The following is a 21,598-nucleotide window of genomic DNA, read 5'->3' as shown; positions in this document are numbered from 1 at the left end:
GTGAGATCGTTGAGTAGTTGTAACAAGCTCTTCGTATCTTGGAGATAAGTACTTGTTTTCTGTACTACTTTCTTAAAAAACACATCACAGAAACATGACAGAGGTTCTAATAGGGAACCCAAACCGGAGACTATTGGACTACCATGCGGGGGAGTCTGTTTTTGTGCATCTTTGGAAGTGTGTAGAAATAAGGCGTTCTTCCTTCACTTCTGCACAAAAAATCAGCTTCCTGTTTTGAAATGAATCCTTTTGTTTCCCCATACTCTGCTATTGATTTGATCTCACCGCGTAGATCTTCCGTAGGATCCGTTGGTAGTATGCGGTAGCTGGTCTCGTCTGATAATAGCCTTAAGCATTCGGTTTGGTATGCCGATTTATCCAGAACCACCACTCCACCGCCTTTATCCGCGGATTTTATTACGATCGTTTCGCAATACTTCAGGGTTTCTAAGGCGAGTCTTTCATTCCTGGTCAGGTTAGTGAAGGTTTTCTTTGGAGTCGTCTTCTCTATTTCGTTGAAGACCGCTTGCTCCAATGTTATTATTTCCACTGGAATCGTGTGTGGCGGAGGCATAAAAGTTGATTTTAATCGGAGGCCTGTGTCATTAGGGTCAACATTGATCGCCATCTCTTCCTTTCTCTCAAAGAAAGCTTTCAATTTCAGTTTTCTAAAAAAGGACGAAAGTTCACACTGGAGTCTGAATTTGTCAAGGTTGGCCGTTGGGACAAAGCCAAGGCCTTAATTCAGTACCTTTTGTTCTTCCTTGGAAAGGGGCCTAGTCGCTAGATTAGTGACTAAGTTCATCTGTTGCTGGGCCCTGCCTGCGGTGTCTTGCTCCGTGAAGGGTTCGAGTTCGGATACTCCGATCCCCAATGTACTTGGTTGCTCTGATTGCCCGTTCTTCTTCTTCCCCTTCCCCTTCCGCGCCTGGCTAAAAAAGGCGGTCTGTACATATTTGGTGGGTAGAAGGGCTGTTGGAATGGAGGTTGGCATCCATACATTTGAAAATTTTGGGGGTGATTAAAAGGATCAGGGTAGCCTTGCATCGGTCCCGGGTTATAAGGGGGCCAGTTGCCTTGCATCTTTCCACGTCCTCTTCCTCTTTGTTTTGTTCTGCCATTGCTCGAATTGCTGCTTCCAGCGGATGCGTTACTTGAGGCATTGCTAGATGCATCAGAGTTGTCGTCCGCCTTCGAGGGTGCTACAAACTCCGGGTCAGAGTATGGATAAGCTTTTACCATAGAAAACTTTTTAAGGTCTTTTTGAAATTTTTGTACTTTCTGCTGCATCAGGTTCTCTTTATAGTCATTGATTTTCCTGTTGAGTTCATCCAGTTTTTTCTTGTAAGCGGTAATGGTGGTTTTTATGTGCCCTCCGCCAATTGGATTTCCACTTGAATTTTGTCTGAAAGTCTTACAGCCGTTTTCAAAATAAGGACTATCCAGTCATCTGTACAGTGCCACGCTATCGCAGCCCAATCTTTTCGAAAGTCGGCATCTTCTAAGAAGATGCGGGGTGCGTTAGTTACAAGTAAACCCTTTGGTGCCATACTTTTGCTCAAGTATTGTTTCAAAATAGTGCCATGGAGGATTGTTCTTATCCTACTCCGTTTCAGCTCCGTTAAGTTCTCCCAATCTGTGGTTTGCGCAATACTCTGTGCTATGTTCGCATCCGCAAACAAAGATAAATCTCCCATGATTTCTTCAACCTCCTCAAAGGTATAGGAAAGACCTTGGTTCTCTCTCATGGTGGCAGATGGTTCCTCGTAGAGGTGTGAATTAAATATGTGTTACTCTTGCAGCTGTGCGCTGCCTAAACTATTGAAAACAATACGAGAGAGTAGGGTGTTTAACAGAAATGTAGGGTGGGAACTCCTGGTCCCCTGTTCCATATAACACAACAAAGAGAGGAGTACCCTCTGCAGGCGTAACAGAGAAAGTCTCTGTGCCTAAAGCTTAAGGCTTCAAGAATAGCTCGTGCCCAACCCATATGTGGGACAAAGCATGTCCTTTATGAAGACCCTTCACTCACCAACCTAGTCGGTGACATGCTTCATCATCGGGGTCCCACCCCGTAGGCCGAGTGCCAACGGGGTGTGCTTCGACACCTGATTACAGTGGAGCGGGTAATAGTTTCTTTTATATGTGCAGTGATAAAACGGTGGTAAGTGATTTAAAAAAGGGGCCAGTACTACTCACTCCAAGACTTTATTCTTGAGTGACTGGATACCTTATAAAAGAAGTGTGACACCTATGCCTAATTAGGTAGGCTTCGGTGTTCAAGACATATCGTGTATTAAAATAGCGACGTGTGCTATGTGAATTAAAAGGTCGGTCTACATGTTTCAACCATCAAACAATTGTAGGTATTCGTCAGGACCAGTGACAGACCAGGGTGGTCCGCAGACGCTAATGTGCGTCCTGCCCTTGGTCAGTGAAAGTTGGAAACACAAAAAGTGTGTTTCTTATGCAAAATTTCTCTATCCCGGTCTGGAAGAAAAACCTGTGGAAAGAAGGTTCCAGAATGGTGGGTGGTTGGGACCACAAAACAAAGGACATACAATGGTACACGGAACATAAAGAGGCGGTACATAAAACTTATAAAAGAGGGAGTGCCAGCCCTCCAGTATGCGTGACAGGTATATAACACAGTCAATCTCCGCAATCCCTGTAGTGCCCTACGTACACGTGGGCATGTGGGTGAGGCGGGCACGGATTGTATGACTGTGGCGGTACACACAAGTCGGTACCTGGGTACTAGCACCGTATTCTACGATATTGCCCTCGGGAGAGTTAGCTTAATGCAGATTCGTAATAGCACTTCAAAAATAGGATGGTGGTATTGCTCTGGATGCTGAACCGCTAGGCCTACACAGACTGTTAATCTATCGATTTTGTATGAGGGTACCTAGGTTATTATGAAGCGCCATGCTTACTTGAATTGCGGAGAGATACTGCTTCACAGGCGTCCGGTTTCCAAGGGCGATGCTTTCATCACCTGGGGAGTGACAATCAGAGTGGGCGCGAAAACGCCGTCAGTGGATAAATTTCTAATCACGTAGGAAGACGTAATCCAAGGGGATCGTGTCTGTTGTCACTTACTTGTGGCTTCTGCTCCTCAGTCGGTAAACCTACTTGGTTACCACGACGGTACGCCCATGGGAATCCCTGATGCGTACTGAGACAGAGAGCTAGATATTGGGAACGCCGTCTTCCTGGAGAGGGCGTGGTTTGGCCAGGTCACGTGGGTTGGTGGAGCCAATTACGGGGCTGCGGTTCCAAAGTGAGGCTTGGAACGCGGTAACTATGGAAACCATGTACGCCCATAGCTATTGCCGAAATTGGGCGGCTTGACCGAAGCTCAGTTCGACCATTCGTTTTTTCCGGGCAAAAACACGTTATCGGTGGAAAGAAAATGAAAGGGATAAGCTTTTACCATAGAAAACTTTATAAGGTCTTTTTGAAATTTTTGTACTTTCTGCTGCATCCCAGGTTCTGTTTATAGTCATAGATTTCGCTGTTGAGTTCATCCAGTTTTTTCTTGTAACCGGTAATGGTGGTTTTTATGTGGCCCTCCGCCAACTGGAACCAGGGAAGATCTGGACAATACGAGGCCACACCAATTGCAACAGCGAAAATGTGGTCTACCGAATAACGTGCCCCTGCAACCTACACTATGTTGGTATGACCAACAGGAAGGTCAAAGTACGGTTAGGGGAACATAGAAGCACGATCAGGTGTAAGAAGTCCATGACTAGGCTAACAGAACACTATCTGTCTGCAGGACATACACCTGACGACCTTCAATGGACAGTTATTGAACAAGTAAACCCAGGTCACAATCTGACACAGCGTCTTTTTGAAAAAGAGCAAAGATGGGTTTATAGGCTGTCCACCCACAGGACAGGTCAGAATGATAATATCCTGTGGGGTTCGATTGTGGTGTAAATTTGCATTTATTGTCTGCTTTCACCCCTTAACGCGGAGCCTGAGGTTTTACCGTCTATGCCAATAGGTATAGCAAGATTTCTATAATTGTAGATAAGGATTTGGTTACTAACTGTGTTTTATTCGTCTTCCCCATTTAATACCTGTAGACGAGATGCGTCATCCTACCGCCATTAGTAAAGAACTATAGGTGCAACACACTCCGTTCTGAACCTCCCTTTCATTTTCTGTCCACCGATACCGTGTTTTTGCCCGGTAAAAACGATCGATCGAACTGAGCTTTGGTCAAGCCGCCAATCTCAGCAATAGCTACGGGCGTGCATAGTTTCCATAGTTACCGCGTTCCAAGACTCACTTTGGAACCGCAGCCCCATAATTGGCTCCACCAACCCACGTGACCTGGCCAAACCACGCCCTCTCCAGGAAGACGGCGTTCCCAATATCTAGCTCTCTGTCTCAGTACGCATCAGGGATTCCAATGGGCGTACCGTCGTGGTAACCAAGTAGGTTTACCGACCGAATGGAATGGAATGGAATGAGAAGCCACAAGTAAGTGACAACAGACACGATCCCCTTGGATTATGTCTTCCTACGTGATTAGAAATGTATCCACTGACGGCGTTTTCGCGCCCTCTCTGATTGTCACTCCCCAGGTGATGTAAGCATCGCCCTTGGAAACCGGACGCCTGTGAAGCGGTATCTCTCCGCAATTCAAGTAAGCATGGCGCTTCATAAAAACCTAGGTACCCTCATACAAAATCGATAGATTAACAGTCTGTGTAGGCCTAGCAGTTCAGCATCTAGAGCAATACCACCATCCTCTTTTTGAAGTGCTATTACGAATCTGCATTAAGCTAACTCTCCCGAGGGCAATATCGTAGAATACGGTGCTAGTAACCCAGGTACCGACTTGTGTGTACCGCCACAGTCATACAATCCGTGCCCGCCTCACCCACATGCCCACGTGTACGTGGGCACTACAGGGATTGCGGAGATTGACTGTGTTATATACCTGTCACGCATACTGGAGGGCTGGCACTCCCTCTTTTATAAGTTTTATGTACCGCCTCTTTATGTTCTGTGTACCATTGTATGTCCTTTGTTTTGTGGTCCCAACCACCCACCATTCTGGAACCTTCTTTCCACAGGTTTTTCTTCTAGACATGGATAGAGAAATTTTGCATAAGAAACACACTTTTTGTGTTTCCAACTTTCACTGACCAAGGGCAGGACGCACCTTAGTGTGTGCGGACCACCCTGGTCTGTCACTGGTCCTGACGAATACCTACAATTGTTTGATGGTTGAAACATGTAGATAGACCTTTTAATTCACATAGCACACGTCGCTATTTTAATACATGATACGTCTTGAACACCGAAGCCTACCTAATTAGGCATAGGTGTCACACTTCTTTTATAAGGTGTCCAGTCACTCAAGAATATAGTCTTGGAGTGAGTAGTACTGGCCCCTTTTTTAAATCACTTACCACCGTTTTATCACTGCACATATAAAATAAACTATTACCCGCTCCACTGTAATCAGGTGTCGAAGCACACCCCGTTGGCACTCGGCCTACGGGTTGGGACCCCGATGATGAAGCATGTCACCGACTAGGTTGGTGAGTGAGGGGTCTTCATAAAGGACATGCTTTGTCCCACATATGGGTTGGGCACGAGCTATTCTTGAAGCCTTAAGCTTTAGGCACAGAGACTTTCTCTGTTACGCCTGCAGAGGGTACTCCTCTCTTTGTTGTGTTATATGGAACAGGGGACCAGGAGTTCCCACCCTACATTTCTGTTAAACACCCTACTCTCTCTTATTGTTTTCAATAGTTTAGGCAGCGCACAGCTGCAAGAGTAACACATATTTAATTCACACCTCTACGAGGAACCATCTGCCACCATGAGAGAGAACCAAGGTCTTTCCTATACCTTTGAGGAGGTTGAAGAAATCATGGGAGATTTATCTTTGTTTGCGGATGCGAACATAGCACAGAGTATTGCGCAAACCACAGATTGGGAGAACTTAACGGAGCTGAAACGGAGTAGGATAAGAACAATCCTCCATGGCACTATTTTGAAACAATACTTGAGCAAAAGTATGGCACCAAAGGGTTTACTTGTAACTAACGCACCCCGCATCTTCTTAGAAGATGCCGACTTTCGAAAAGATTGGGCTGCGATAGCGTGGCACTGTACAGATGACTGGATAGTCCTTATTTTGAAAACGGCTGTAAGACTTTCAGACAAAATTCAAGTGGAAATCCAATTGGCGGAGGGCACATAAAAACCACCATTACCGGTTACAAGAAAAAACTGGATGAACTCAACAGGGAAATCAATGACTATAAAGAGAACCTGATGCAGCAGAAAGTACAAAAATTTCAAAAAGACCTTAAAAAGTTTTCTATGGTAAAAGCTTATCCATACTCTGACCCGGAGTTTGTAGCACCCTCGAAGGCGGACGACAACTCTGATGCATCTAGCAATGCCTCAAGTAACGCATCCGCTGGAATCAGCAATTCGAGCAATGGCAGAACAAAACAAAGAGGAAGAGGACGTGGAAAGATGCAAGGCAACTGGCCCCCTTATAACCCGGGACCGATGCAAGGCTACCCTGATCCTTTTAATCACATCCAAAATTTTCAAATGTATGGATGGCAACCTCCATTCCAACAGCCCTTCTACCCACCAAATATGTACAGACATCCTTTTTTAGCCAGGTGCGGAAGGGGAAGGGGAAGAAGAAGAACGGGCAATCAGAGCAACCAAGTACATTGGGGATCGGAGGATCCGAACTCGAACCCTTTAGGGAGCAAGACACCGCAGGCAGGGCCCAGCAACAGATGAACTTAGTCACTAATCTAGCGACTAGGCCCCTTTCCAAGGAAGACGAAAAGGTACTGAATAAAGGCCTTGGCTTTGTCCCAACGGCCAACCTTGAAAAATTCAGACTCCAGTGTGAACTTTCGTCCTTTTTTAGAAAACTGAAATTGAAAGCTTTCTTTGAGAGAAAGGAAGAGATGGCGATCAATGTTGACCCTAATGAGACAGGCCTCCGATTAAAATCAACTTTTATGCCTCCGCCACACACGATTCCAGTGGAAATAATAACATTGGAGCAAGCGGTCTTCAACGAAATAGAGAAGACGACTCCAAAGAAAACCTTCACTAACCTGACCAGGAATGAAAGACTCGCCTTAGAAACCCTGAAGAATTGCGAAACGATCGTAATAAAACCCGCGGATAAAGGCGGTGGAGTGGTGGTTCTGGATAAATCGGCATACCAAACCGAATGCTTAAGGCTATTATCAGACGAGACCAGCTACCGCATACTACCAACGAATCCTACAGAAGATCTACGCGGTGAGATTAAATCACTAGCAGAGTATGGGGGAAACAAAAGGATTCATTTCGAAACAGGAAGCTGATTTTTTGTGCAGAAGTGAAGGAAGAACGCCCTATTTCTACACACTTCCAAAGATGCAGAAAAACAGACTCCCCCCGCCTGGTAGACCAATAGTCTCCGGTTTGGGTTCCCTGTTAGAACCTCTGTCACGTTTCTGTGATGTGTTTTTTAAGAAACTAGTACAGAAAACAAGTACTTATCTCCAAGATACGAAGAGCTTGTTACAACTACTCAACGATCTCACTGTGGATGAGAACATGATTCTGGTGAGTTTCGACATTGAGAGTTTGTATACTAGCATCCCTCAGGACGCAACCTTAAAGGTACTTGAAAAGGCTCTATCAAATGAGGATTGGACATCCAGAACCCCAAGAGACTTCATTCTGGAGTGTGCGAGGTTGGCATTGAAAAGGAACTATTTTGAGTTTGAGGGTACACTGTACCTCCAGACGGGTGGTACCTCGATGGGGAGCACTTTTGCCCCCAGCGTGGCTGGGCTCTACGTCCATGATTTTGAAGAGAAGTTTATACTGAGTGAAAGAAACCCCTACAGCTCCAACATCCTATTATGGAAACGGTACATCGATGATGTGCTGGCAATCTGGAGTGGTTCAGAGGATTCACTAGTTTCCTTTTTCAACTGGATGAACACTTGTGATGACCATTTGAAATTCACTTATGTCAAAGACCATAGTTCTCTAGTGTTCCTTGACCTCGTCATCAGGAAAGAGAATGGAAGTTTTCAGACATTAACACACTATAAACCCACAGCAAAGAACAATCTGCTTAGGTTCGAAAGTTTCCACCCTAGGCCTTTGCGAGAGAATCTTCCATATGGACAATATTTACGCATTCGCAGGAATTGCAGTAAATTAAAAGACTACAAGGAACAAGCCAGTGACCTCACCCTGAAATTAAAGGACCGAGGATATCCAGACAAGATCCTAAAATAAGAGCCAAAAGCGTGCACGCAACCAACCACGGGAAGCGTTGTTGGAAAATCTAGAGAAACCTTTGGAGGACACCCCTCTCACATGTGTTACTACATATAACACGATCTCCAATGATGTAACCAGGATAGTAAATAAACACTGTTCAATCCTCAACTCCGGCAAAATGCATTGGGACAAACCCCTCTTCTCTTTTAAGAAGGCGAGGAGTATTAAGGATGCAGTGGTGAACACTAGACCAGCAACAAAAGTTGTGGAGAATGAAACTGTACTGAACGCTTGGGGACTACCGAAAGTCACCGGCCACTACAAATGTGGGAACTGCAGCGTCTGCACCAAAACCCTACAACTGGAACCAGGGAAGATCTGGACAATACGAGGCCACACCAACTGCAACATCGAAAATGTGGTCTACCGAATAACGTGCCCCTGCAACCTACACTATGGTGGTATGACCAACAGGAAGGTCAAAGTACGGCTAGGGGAACATAGAAGCACGATCAGGTGTAAGAAGTCCATGACCAGGCTAACAGAACACTATCTGTCTGCAGGACATACACCTGACGACCTTCAATGGACAGTTATTGAACAAGTAAACCCAGGTCACAACCGGACACAGCGTCTTTTTGAAAAATAGCAAAGATGGGTTTAAAGACTTTCCACCCACAGGACAGGTCTGAATGATAATATCCCGTGGGGTTCGATTGTGGTGTAAATTTGCATTTATTGTCTGCTTTCACCCCTTAACGCAGAGCCTGAGGTTTTACCGTCTATGCCAATAGGCATAGCAAGATTTCTATAATTGTAGATAAGGATTTGGTTACTAACTGTGTTTTATTTGTCTTCCCCATTTAATACCTGTAGACGAGATGCCTCATCCTACCGCCATTAGTAAAGAACTATAGGTGCAACACACTCCGTTCTGAACCTCCCCTTTCATTTTCTTTCCACCGATACCGTGTTATTGCCCGGTAAAAACGAACGGTCGAATTGAGCTTCGGTCAAGCCGCCCAATCTCGGCAATAGCTATGGGCGTGCATGGTTTCCATAGTTACCGCGTTCCAAGCCTCACTTTGGAACCGCAGCCCCGTAATTGGCTCCACCAACCCACGTGACCTGGCCAAACCACGCCCTCTCCAGGAAGACCGCGTTCCCAATATCTAGCTCTCTGTCTCAGTACGCATCAGTGATTCCCATGGGCGTACCGTCGTGGTAACCAAGTAGGTTTATCGACTGAAGAGCAGAAGCCACAAGTAAGTGACCACAGACACGATCCCCTTGGATTATGTCTTCCTACGTGATTAGAAATGTATCCACTGACGGCGTTTTCGCGCCCACTCTGATTGTCACTCCCCAGGTGATGTAAGCATCGCCCTTGGAAACCGGACGCCTGTGAAGCGGTATCTCTCCCTAATTCAAGTAAGCATGGCGCTTCATAAAAACCTAGGTACCCTCATACAAAATCGCTAGATTAACAGTCTGTGTAGGCCTAGCGGTTCAGCATCCAGAGCAATACCACCATCCTCTTTTTGAAGTGCTATTACGAATCTGCATTAAGCTAACTCTCCAGAGGGCAATATCGTAGAATACGGTGCTAGTACCCAAGTACCGACTTTTGTGTCCCGCCACAGTCATACAATCCGTGCACGCCTCACCCACATGCCCACGTGTACGTAGGGCACTACAGAGATTGCGGAGATTGACTGTGCTATATACCTGTCACGCATACTGGAGGGCTGGCACTCCCTGTTTTATAAGTTTTATGTACCGCCTCTTTATGTTCTGTGTACCATTGTATGTCCTTTGTTTTGTGGTCCCAACCACCCACCATTCTGGAACCTTCTTTCCACGGGTTTTTCTTCCAGACCGGGATAGAGAAATTTTGCATAAGAAGCGTACTTTTTGTGTTTCCAACTTTCACTGACCAAGGGCAGGACGCACCTTAGCGTGTGCGGACCACCCTGGTCTGTCACTGGTCCTGACGAATACCTACAATTGTTTGATGGTTGAAACATGTAGACCGACCTTTTAATTCACATAGCACACGTCGCTATTTTAATACACGATACGTCTTGAACACCGAAGCCTACCTAATTAGGCATAGGTGTCACACTTCTTTTATAAGGTGTCCAGTCACTCAAGAATAAAGTCTTGGAGTGAGTAGTACTGGCCCCTTTTTTAAATCACTTACCACCGTTTTATCACTGCACATATAAAAGAAACTATTACCCGCTCCACTGTAATCAGGTGTCGAAGCACACCCCGTTGGCACTCGGCCTACGGGGTGGTACCCCGATGATGTAGCATGTCACCGACTAGGTTGGTGAGTGAGGGGTCTTCATAAAGGACATGCTTTGTCCCACATATGGGTTGGGCACAAGCTATTCTTGAAGCCTTAGGCTTTAGGTACAGAGACTTTCTCTGTTACGCCTGCAGGGGGTACTCCTCTCTTTGTTGTGTTATATTGAACAGGGGACCGGGAGTTCCCACCCTACATTTCTGTTAAACACCCTACTCTCTCTTATTGTTTTCAATTGTTCTTGGAGTCCTCTCAGATTCAGGGTGGCACAGCAGGCAGCAATTGTCGAGTCCTTGAGGCAGCAGGCAGGGTTTGATGCCTTTTTTCTTCTGCGGAAAGGCTTCAGTTCTCATGCAGCGGGTCTTCTTTGTCCTGGTTTTTTCATGTCTATTGACACGGGGTGACAACTAAATAATACATTTAGGGGCTAAACAAGGAGAGACAAGTAGTAGCCAATGGGCTACCTAAGTTTAGGGTGTCTACACTCTCTAAGTGACCCCTTCTTGTGGTAAGGGCACTATCCTAGCCCAGATAGGTTAATTCCTCCCATGGCAAGATGGAGGAATTGGAAAAGTTATGTCCACATCACCTGTCCCACCTATGGGGCGGTGCTGGCTGAATGTGGGCACACCTCCTAATCTAACTAATTTTCCTGCTTGTCCTCCCACCAAAAGGAGTGCAGGACAGGGGGGCTCTAAAGTGGTGTCCTATGTGCATTTATTAATAAATCTAACACAGTTATCAGTGAAAATGTATTAAGAGGAGATGCTTGGTATCAAGCATCTTAGGGTATAGTGAGGCCATCACGGAGCTAGGAAACTTGTGCTGAACAGTATCCAGCCTCTGTGCTCTCTATCAACTTAGATATTGTAGGATCATATCTGTTGATGCTGATATATCCACACATCGAGTGCTTAATTTGAGCCAGTGGTGTCCGGTGCTCAGCACCGGCACTTAATTGGTTTCCGATACTAGGTACCAGCACCAAATCGCCAACTTGGCACTTATGATATCCTTACACATTGTTGTTTATGAATACAATATACATTGAAAATTAGTAATATCTGCCTCCCCAGCCATTCTTTTAGCTTTGGGGACCTGAAATAATTTGAACTGTTACACTTGCATTAGAAAGAAATGGTTAGTACTTGTTTTGGCAGTGATGTCAGGGGTGATGGGTGGTGCAAGCCGCAGTGACCTCCTGGTCAGGGCCCTGGCACTTAATATTTTACAAATTAAGCACTGCACACATGGGATATAGTGCACCCTGACAGTAGGGACAACTTACCTCATGCAGTGCGTAGGGGCATGGCACACAGGACGGTGTGCTTTGTCGAATCTTCAGTTTCTCTGCAACAAGACACACAGCCTGCAATGACAGTTTGCATAGTCTTGGTGAGGGGTCTCTGGGGTGGCAAAATTAGTGCTGCAACCCTAGATGACTCTCTTCAGTACCAATGCCCTTGGTACCAGGGGTCTCATTTACTAGGGACTTACAGGAGTTGCTGAAGTTATGCCAATCGTGGCACAGTTTTAGGAAAGAGATTTGGCACTAGGGACCTGGTTAGCAGGGACTCAGTGCACTTTCAATTCGAAATTACATCATGCATCAGGCAAAAAGTGGGGGCTAACCTTGCAAAATGAGGCACTTTCCTACACTACAGTTGGTTCTGACAAAGTACCACACATAACAGACTGATTTCAGAAGCTGTGGTATATTTTAGGGTTGGAAAAATCTGTCATTCTAGGCTAGGTCAAGAATAAGTTTTCCAAGTGGTGTGGACCTCAAAAGACTACATAGGACACATGCGCCCTAGATTGTAGGCACTGCAACGTCTGCCAGCATTGAATCTGACACCGGGCATGAAGAAAGGAGGCTGCTCATTAGTGGACTCTGATGCAACCACTGCAGGGAGAACAACTGTTGAGAAGAGATATTTAGCAAGTTTGTCATGGGGAGGGTGAGTAAAATTTAGGGACTATTGTTTGGGGCTTGATGCATGCGCCACTCAAAATGTCAATAAAAACTATAGGACTGTAAAGATGGCACCCAGATAACAGGTAGAGGGGAGCCGGGGGTCAAAGAACGCCTGGATTAGAGACAGAGTATGAAAGAGAGGGATAAAAGATGAGATTGGATTCAGAGAAGGGGAAAGAAGAAATGCTGATGACACCTGGATCCTAGTCAGAGAAGGAGAGCAAAGGGGTCAAATATGCCACCCAGGTTAGATGCACGGAAAGGGTGAAGAATCACAGACAACACTCTGATCACAGCCTGTGGGGCGACAATGATGACAAAAGAAAAATAGATGAAGGCATAAAAGACAGGCGACATGTCAACACGGGAAAATTGAATTATCTATTTTACAGCATGTTCAGAGCAGACTCCCAACAGAGGAGTGAATGTATGTGGATGCCTCAGACATTAAACAGAAAGGTACATTGGGATGTGCAAGATATATCACTAAAACGTGAAGGAGTCATGTGCAGGACAGCAGTTAATGGGCCAAGGCATTGAAGTAGGCACACATATAAACAAGTGCACGCTGTGTTAATTTTCTTTTGTGGATTTGTACTTCTCTTTTTATGCATTAGATAAAAACAAAAAAGCTCTCATAACCTGCTGCCCGCTCCTCAAACTGTTGAGCTAGAGCCAGCATTGCTTCCAAATTGTCGGTGTCCTCCTCCTCCTTGGCAAGCTCTCTCATGATCTTGCAGCACGCTAATGCCCCCACAATGCAGTCCCGGCACTAAAACAGATCAAACACAACACAAGTTTAGAAGCTGAAGACCTTTGTTGTCACAATCGCTTGCCCATGAGAGCATCTGCACCCACATGCAGGAAGTACACAAATTCAACAAAACATAACAAGAACACAAAGACTGAAAAACACAGAAGGTGGATAACGTATTCTGAAGTATTGGGATGGAATGAACACTACCAACCAGGGTGCCAAATCATGCTGGGGACATTTCCCCATCACTTATTTAGAAGGGTTCGACTGGGGTGCCAAGCTGTTAGCCTTCTTTTCCACAAAGGGTTTGTGATCTCATTTACCAAGGGGCAGCAAGAGATTCTGGCAAAAATAACACATGCAACACAAAGGAAGTCAATCCTCAATAATAAGAGCTGTCTTCTTGATAGACATCACACCAATAGAGATGCCTACATGTCCTCCATCGAGCCCGCAATCTGGGCAGTGAAACCACATACTGCTGGGCGGCTGGTGCAACACCAATTTGGACAGTCCAAAAATTATAAACAAAGGTCGTGAGGGATCCTAACAAAAGCGCACTGGTGTTGTTACAACGACAATTAGAATTTCATTTTCCCACACTCAACTCTCAGTTGCCCCACCACCCCTGAGCAACAAACATGAAGAATTCAATCTTAGTGGAAAGAAGCATGTCCAAATCTGTAGTTAAATATTTCTTGTATTTTCAATGTCTCTGATTAGGTCTTGTCATAACATAAATCTCAATGTCCAATAATTTCACATGGGTGTCTTGTCTTTCATGTCAATCTTGATGTTTATTTATTCAGTCTCATCACTAGTAGTCAACTCAGCCCAGTCAACGTGTTTCGTCCACAAGGACATCATCAGGGCTCCAGATCACAATAATGCTCAGCGGGCTCATTTCAATCTTCCCTTCAGTCTGGCAGAGTGAAGCAAGTTGTGATAGGCTTCCACATCTCATATGTTCTCAATCTTGTTATCTCCACCCTTCATTCATCAAGACCTCCTCTCCGCTTCACATCTTGTGTCAAAGTATTTCATTCAGTCCGAATGAAATACTTTTTGAGACAAACAACGTCTGTGTGTATAACTGTATTTTCCTTGTGGGGAAGCGTAAGTTGATGTGGAAAAACAAGAAGCTATGAGAGCTTGTTTTGCTCTGTAGTTTTGTAAATTGAGGTGGATGTCTGGGGATAGTGTTATGAGTGTAGCTGTTATGACATGATTTGTGTTGGAGTCTTGCCAAAGGAATTTTGAATTCCGGTGATTTATGGCTAAAATTCCCATTTTGATTTGTTTTGTGCCTTGAATGTGTAGACTTAATGATAATGGGAAAACCCTTTGCCAATGGACGCTGGTTAGTTCCGACCCCTGGCTGTCACATCAGGGGTGTCTGTTACTCTATGTCCTACATGCATAAATGGTGCATGGTGTCATTCATAGTATTCAAACGTAGTAGTAGGGCCTCATGTCCGAGGAGGTTGAGAGACTAGCTGACTTGAACCACTGGAAAGTAGTAGTCACAGCCTAGGTGTTGCCTCTTTTCTTTGTTCGGCATGAGACGTGGGGAGTGTTATGCCTTGACCTGTCACAAAATTTCTATGACTTCTATATGTTGTCTTTGTGTGTCTGTATGGGCATTGGGGAGTTTAACAGTTTGACAACAGGTTGCTTTTGGGTGAATGTGCAAAATAGACATGCTGGAGATTGAGTGATTGTGAATGGTTATCCCTGTTTTTTTATCTGCATGTGGATGGCTGTTCTTTGTTTTGTTGTTTATAAGAAAGGAAGGTGTGCTGTATCCTAAGTGCCCCATTTCCTGTACGCCTGAGCTGGTGTCCGGAATGCTGAGTGTGAATGATGCAATATAATGTTGGTGTGTGGTCTTGAAATCCCACAATTTGTAAGTTGTTGCATCTGAAACATGCTTCCATGTCCTTGTTTTTAATTCTTCTTGCTCCCAGCCATTTTTTGAAGTTTTGTCACATTCTTGGTGACCTGCTCCTGTGAATCTGAGATAAGACGTTCTGCCATATCTATTCTGGTAGTTTGTCTGCCCAGACGATTTTTCATTTGATCAACCCATACTGCTTTTTAGTGTGGTTATTTGCAATGTTTTAACACAGGCATCAGTGCTGGAATCTGATAAGATTCCACCATGTTCCTTTGGTCTGTGGGTTTCACGGTCCTCTGTTTTGGGCAGCTTTTCCTGTCTGAGAGTCAACTTAGTTTCCCTGTTGTCTGATTTTCCTGTTTTTGCAGAAGATTGGTGCCACATGCAGCGACACTGCATGATATGATGACAAAGATCTACTGTGTTAACACTGATATGTTTAGGGTTGTGTGTTCTGATGATGGTTTGTGTTTGGAAAGAGGCAATTTTTAGGTTCATCCTCCCTTTTTGCCCCTTTTCTGAACCTTTGCACTGATGTAATGGCTCTGAAATACACTAATCCCTGCTGATCAGGCCACAGTGCATGTGCTCTGACCATTTTAATAGTATATGTTTAACACACTAGACTCAGTTACCTCTACATTCTTGCTCAGACTTCTTTGAAAACCAGGCTGTTTGATCTCTAATTTTCTCATTGAACTGTGCGGATGTTCGGGCTTCAAGAGATCTCCTTGGTGATGATTTGTGCACATAACAAATCTATAATAATAATACAAATAACAATCATTGAATTATCTCCAATTGGAAAATGTTAACTTACTTGTAATTTCCTATTATATGGTACTGGAGTACATAGGGCCTGTAAGTTAAAGTGTCTCTCGTGGATGCGGCACTAGTTGTGCCACCAAGACTAATGACAAAGCACAAGCCTGACTCCCAGCTGCCACTGCTGGCCGGCAGGGAACCTTCAAACTGCTAACCTGACTTTGCCGTGTCAAGCCATGGCAAAGACCAAGCCTTCCTTTTTCATATTTATACGTCACCCCGAAAGCAGATCTACTGAACCCTAAAGGCAGAGTGTGTCATGTTAAAAGGTTGCTTCTGGACTTTCATACTTTTAAGGTCTGAACAGTAAAAACCAACATTATCATTTTTAGTGTTGGACGGGTCATAGCCCCATTGGTGAGTGCAGTCACAGGCTGACATCTCAGTCCTGCACACTTCTGAATGGGGCTACTAAGGTTAGAACTTCAAGAGATCAAAAGAATCATCCTATTAAACCTAATTTTGTTGTATAATTGAATTTAATCTCACCATTGGGCAAACAGCACAGTTAGTAAGTGTGCCCTTTTTGATCTAAAGGTTTTACAGTGCCTGTTTACGGTTACACACAAAGGTCTGTTCTGTGTAAATAACTCCCAAGAAAGCCTACAAAGAGCCTGATGGGGCAGGACATATTATCGCCCACGGCAGGAAAAGCAACACAGGGTGCGATCCCAAAGAGCAAGCCGCCATTGTAGAACAAATGACAAGCACACACGAAGAAGGGATGCTCCTTTGTTTAGGTAGACAGAAGGTGCCAGGGACAGCGAGGGGGAAAGACTGGTTAGACAGGGATTCCTGTATGTGTGTAACCCACAGATAGCCACACCCCAGGGGTGGGCTACCACACTCCACAAGCCCCACACGTCTAGAGAGTGGTTCTGCCATCATGAGAGTGGGCAGAAAACTGAATTCCGGGATAGCTGGGTGCCCCACTTCACAGGACCATGTAGGAGGGATCAAAGTAGCCCATTGAGTTGTCACTGCTACATGGCATGAGGGCACTTTCTGTGCATAAAAGTGGCCCCACATCTCAGATCACATCAGGACTGGAGAGGGGAATGAAGAAGGACTGCCCTGCTAACCCTGGAACCGTCAAAGAGAAGTTACACCAAAAACTGGACTGCACCTTCTACTCCTTGGACTAGAGAAGAGACAACGCTGCCTGTAGTGCCTGTTTTGAGGAAAAGTTGTCCTTAAGCCTCAGCGAAAGGAGATGAACTACAAGAGACAGCTGAGTTGGCATGGCCATAAAACCTGAGGAAGCCTGCCTGGTCGAGTTGGCAGCCCAGATCACCGGATCAGTGCTCCTCGACACAGCGCAGCATGGTAGACAGAGTTCAGATGCTTAGAAGCAGCACCCACGTCTGCTAGACCCTGGATAGTCATTGGAGCACAGTTTGGTCCCCCAGAGGGTAATCTATCAATAAAAGAAGGTAATTGCTGGGACTGTCATAGCTGGAGCCCAGCCGACCAGTAGCAACCAGTTTAGTGCTGGACTCCATCTGGACTTCAAGGAACGCCACCCTCTGTGGCCAGAATTGTCCCACTGTTTTAATGGACTGAGGAGTGACTTCAGGAAGACCCCTGTCAACCATAACGTAGCCTTAGCAACAGCATCGTTGAGCATCCTCATCCTCCTGCATCCCTTGCATCTTGACCACTCCATTGCAGTTCATGGCACGTTGATATTGACTGTGAAACTAAACTGGAGGCTGCACCTTTCTTGAGATAACTCTCCTGTTAGATCTAGTTGGTCCCCCTGGTCTGCTCCCTGCTGGAGTTTGTTGCCCAACTTTGATGCCAAGTTACTTGTAAGGTTTCTAAGTGGCACATTTGTGGAATTTACCAGTGCTGGTTTGCAGTTAAGTAAAAAAGCTTTGATTTATCATTTCTTTATGTACATATATATTTTCAGATCCCTCTGGTGGATCGTTTTCCTTCAGTATCATGTTGATTTCTTGTTGACTTGTGTGGGTGCAGCTAAATTCTTTTTACTTGTAACTGTCTTTAAGCCTGACCGCTGGGTTGAGCTACGGGTTCACAAACAAGCCTGACTGAACCCAAGCCCGGACAGGAGTGTATTATGCAGTGAGGTCACACAGTCACACAATATAACAGACCCCATTTCCTCACAGTCTGTTCAACAATTATAGCTGACCATTGTCCAGCATATCACATGACTGAGGTATTGCTGGACAAATGATTAGGCTGCAACTTGGGGTCAACTGCTTCTCAGGTCAGGCAAGTGTCTTTGAAATGTGAGCCAAACCAACTTGAGGAACTTGTGCTCCTAGGGGTGGTATATTGTCTTCCCCAAGCTCACACAGCACCCGGCTATGCAACAACGTTTGGTAAGCAGTGGGTGAAAACAGCAGTGGGCTGTCTACATATTGACTGAGGATGAAATCAGCACTGTTGCCTTCTATTTGTTTCTTGTCACGCTCCGTGCTTGGGACTCATAAGGGGGTGTCCAATGCTTTGCGCTCTCTGGAGCATGGTAACTCTAGTGATTGTCCGAGGTGCTTGAGAGCCTAAACGTCACACTCTCCTTACTGCTACCTATGACCTGACTTGGACTCCTCTCCCAGACTGCATGCCAGACTCCACTCCGATCTCGACCTCGCACCACTCGCATGACCGCTTTGGTGTTCCAAGTCTCCCACTCACTTCAGCACTCTTTGCAAAACTCTAATATGATGCCTCCTTCTTACCGCCAGCAGTTAACCAGTTTTGCCTCCTTCTCTGGGTTCCGCTCAGCGCCATTATGCTCTTCGGAGTGACAGTTGCGCTCTACAAATAGCCTATTACATTACATTACACTCTCAGCAGCCAGGCGGTTTCTATTCCATTGTGAGCGTGGTTTTCTACAATTGTAAGTCATGCGTCACCTTAGCCACAGAGAGGCTTCTTCTGCTGGTGTGGGCTAATGTGCATTCTTTTGTGCATCCATTTTCCAATAAAAGTTCAGTATGCATGTGATTGTGCATATTTCTGTTGCTTCCGCACTGTCAGCCTTGGTTGAAACAATGGATGGTTGTTGAGGTGCAGCCGTATGATGTACCCCCTCCTCCAGTACTACTCTACATACTACAAAATGCAGTTTGTGGATAGGCCCCTACATTTTTGCTGTCCATATTTGGGACCTCCATATTTTGAGATACAACCTCAATGATGAAGTGCTCCTTACCTCTGTCCATAGGATTTCTGCCAGCTCGCCTCGGTTCTGAAGGATGGCCCAGATAAGAAGGTCTCGGATGGGATATTCTGGATCTGGTTGGGGCTTCACAGGCGTGTGTTGACGAGTGCTCTATTGTAGATGAAAACACACAAAAGGTTCAGGTTAAACCAATGGTCTTTGGGTAGGGATACACAGATTATTAGTTCTTCTCTGAATCAAGAACCCAATTCATAAGAAGTATGAGTTAATTTAGATGCTGGAATGCAGTTCAGCAGAGAGGGAGCTCCATCTTAGAATACTGAAGCTCCCGCCCTGATGAACGTTCCAGGCGGGAAAGCTACGACAGGGAAAATAAATCATGCAAGGCAAAAACATTGATTTTCTGTTTTTCAGAAAGAAAGTCTCTGAAAGTATTTTTTTTTCACAAAAACTAAAAGAATGCGAAAGCATGCTGCTTGCTTTTCTTCCACTCCTGTCTACAGTGCATTTTCCATAGAAGCCCTGAAGGCATGGAGACCCCATCAGGCAATCAGGGATCTCTGATTCTGGCATCCAGAAGCTAAATGAGCTGCTAAGTTTCTCCTAGAATTGCTCACACTAAGCTGCAATGAAAGCAAAAGAAAATTTTAACTTCACCAATTTAGTAAAGCAACTACTCTTTGAGTCCAATAAAAATCCCAGAGCTACTCATGGAAAACTAAAAAAGATCACAGATATTCCTGCAGGCACCTGAATTAAATAGGAAGATCTGATGCAACTGTTTGAAGAAAATGAAACTGTTCTTTCCAAAAAGCAACTTTAGAACTTCTGCTTGTGGCCTTGCATCTGGATGGTGGTATTGCCCTGTTCCATGGCCACCCAGATGCCACTCTGGTCCCCTCTTTATGGGCATTCAACAAGTTTCACGAGGGCATGAGGAAAGACAACCATCTCACCCCACTCTGACAGAACTCCACTGCCTCCATTTGCCAGACTGTGCCTTCATAAAGAAGCCGCTGCATCATCTACAAAGCCATCACAACCGGTACTCCTTGGTATCTGTCTGGCAAGCTGTCTGCCTCTGGGGGCTCTTGGGAGGCTTTTCAAGTAGGACACCCTCAAACTGGAGACAAGGAGGTGCAAAGCTGAAAAGGTAAGCAACAGACCTCAAAGATCTGCAGCGGTATGACCGTACCCCTCGGAACCTCCTCTTCCCCAAATCTCCTCCCAATTAGCAAAGAGCTGATGGCACAGCTCTTTAGACAACATTTCATCAGGACAGAGTACCAGTCCACATTCACTCTCTGAACCCAGCCACCCACCAATCACCCAAAATGCCAGATTTACAAACATTTTGTGCTTAGTTTACAACCTGTCCAAAATGTTTTTTGTTGGATTCACTTTCCAATGCAAAACTTATTTGCCGCTGTAAAATGTTCCCTGAAACTAATGCAAAGCATTGCTTTGTGTTACTCTGTGTCAGATGGGCATTAGATGGGTAGTACATTGGCGTTCCGGTGTAACCATGATTTGTGACACAAAACCCTATCTATTAACAATAGTAGACGTGGTTTTGTGGCAAAAATTAGCGCCAATTTGAAAAAGGCGTTAAAAGGAGAAATACTTTTATTTCTCCTTTATTTTTTTACTTTTCATGTGTGCTGCACTGTACAGCCAGGATACAAAGTAGGAACAGTTTTGATGTTAGTATAAGCATAGTATATTGTGGTTGAAGGTTACCCTTCTAGTCAATCAGAGGGCTGACTTCTGTGGAAGTCGGACTCCAATGGGAGCAAAGTGGCCCAAGGGAAGAAAAAGCTCCCTGGGCCAATCAGAGTGCTCTATTTTTATTAATTTGGTTTGGGGGACTTTTGCAAAAGTCCCTCGAACCCAAAGTCCAGATCTACAAACCATTGTTTAACCTTCATTTATCAAGAACTACTGAGCTGATTTACACCAAATCACACAATCTGCAGACCAAGATCTAGCTTCCTGCCACATCTGGTGTAATTGTGTTCATCAGTTTTTGTGGTAACGTTTCTTAACGAAGTCAATCGAAAATGCATGTGGATTTTCAGTTTTGGGACCCAATTTCTTGGGCCCTGGCTTAACAGAACACCCCAAAACGTTCCATGCACAAACTAGTCAAAAAGTAGCACCTTTCTAGATAGAATTTTGGGGAGATTCATCAATAAGCGCCAAAGTTATTAGAAGCGCAAAAATGCTTTTCCTATGGACACCTGACTTAACTGTAACTACCCAGGGACACAGAAGTTTCCCTGACTGCACCAGCGTGGGCAGGGAAACGTGTTTGCTCCTGTCTTGCCGGAGCCTTTTCAAAACCCCTGCCAAAAGGGAGCAAACACAAAGTCTGCTCT

At 45.1% G+C, this 21,598-nt stretch overlaps 1 protein-coding gene across 1 annotated transcript in view; it reads right to left on the bottom strand.

Moving 5' to 3' along the window:
- LOC144773615 (transient receptor potential cation channel subfamily M member 2-like) overlaps positions 1–21,598 on the bottom strand; it is a 531,293-nt gene that overhangs the window by 334,526 nt on the left and 175,169 nt on the right. Inside the window, exons 13-14 of the mRNA XM_078658758.1 lie at positions 19,251–19,370; positions 13,227–13,356 (exon numbers count right to left, since the gene is read on the bottom strand). Coding sequence (XP_078514884.1) covers positions 13,227–13,356; positions 19,251–19,370 — 250 coding nt within the window. The remainder of the gene's footprint in view (positions 1–13,226; positions 13,357–19,250; positions 19,371–21,598) is intronic.

The sequence above is a fragment of the Lissotriton helveticus genome, chromosome 8, assembly GCF_964261635.1.
Source record: "Lissotriton helveticus chromosome 8, aLisHel1.1, whole genome shotgun sequence".
NCBI classification, from domain to species: domain Eukaryota; kingdom Metazoa; phylum Chordata; class Amphibia; order Caudata; family Salamandridae; genus Lissotriton; species Lissotriton helveticus.
This window is presented reverse-complemented; position numbering and strand designations above follow the sequence as displayed.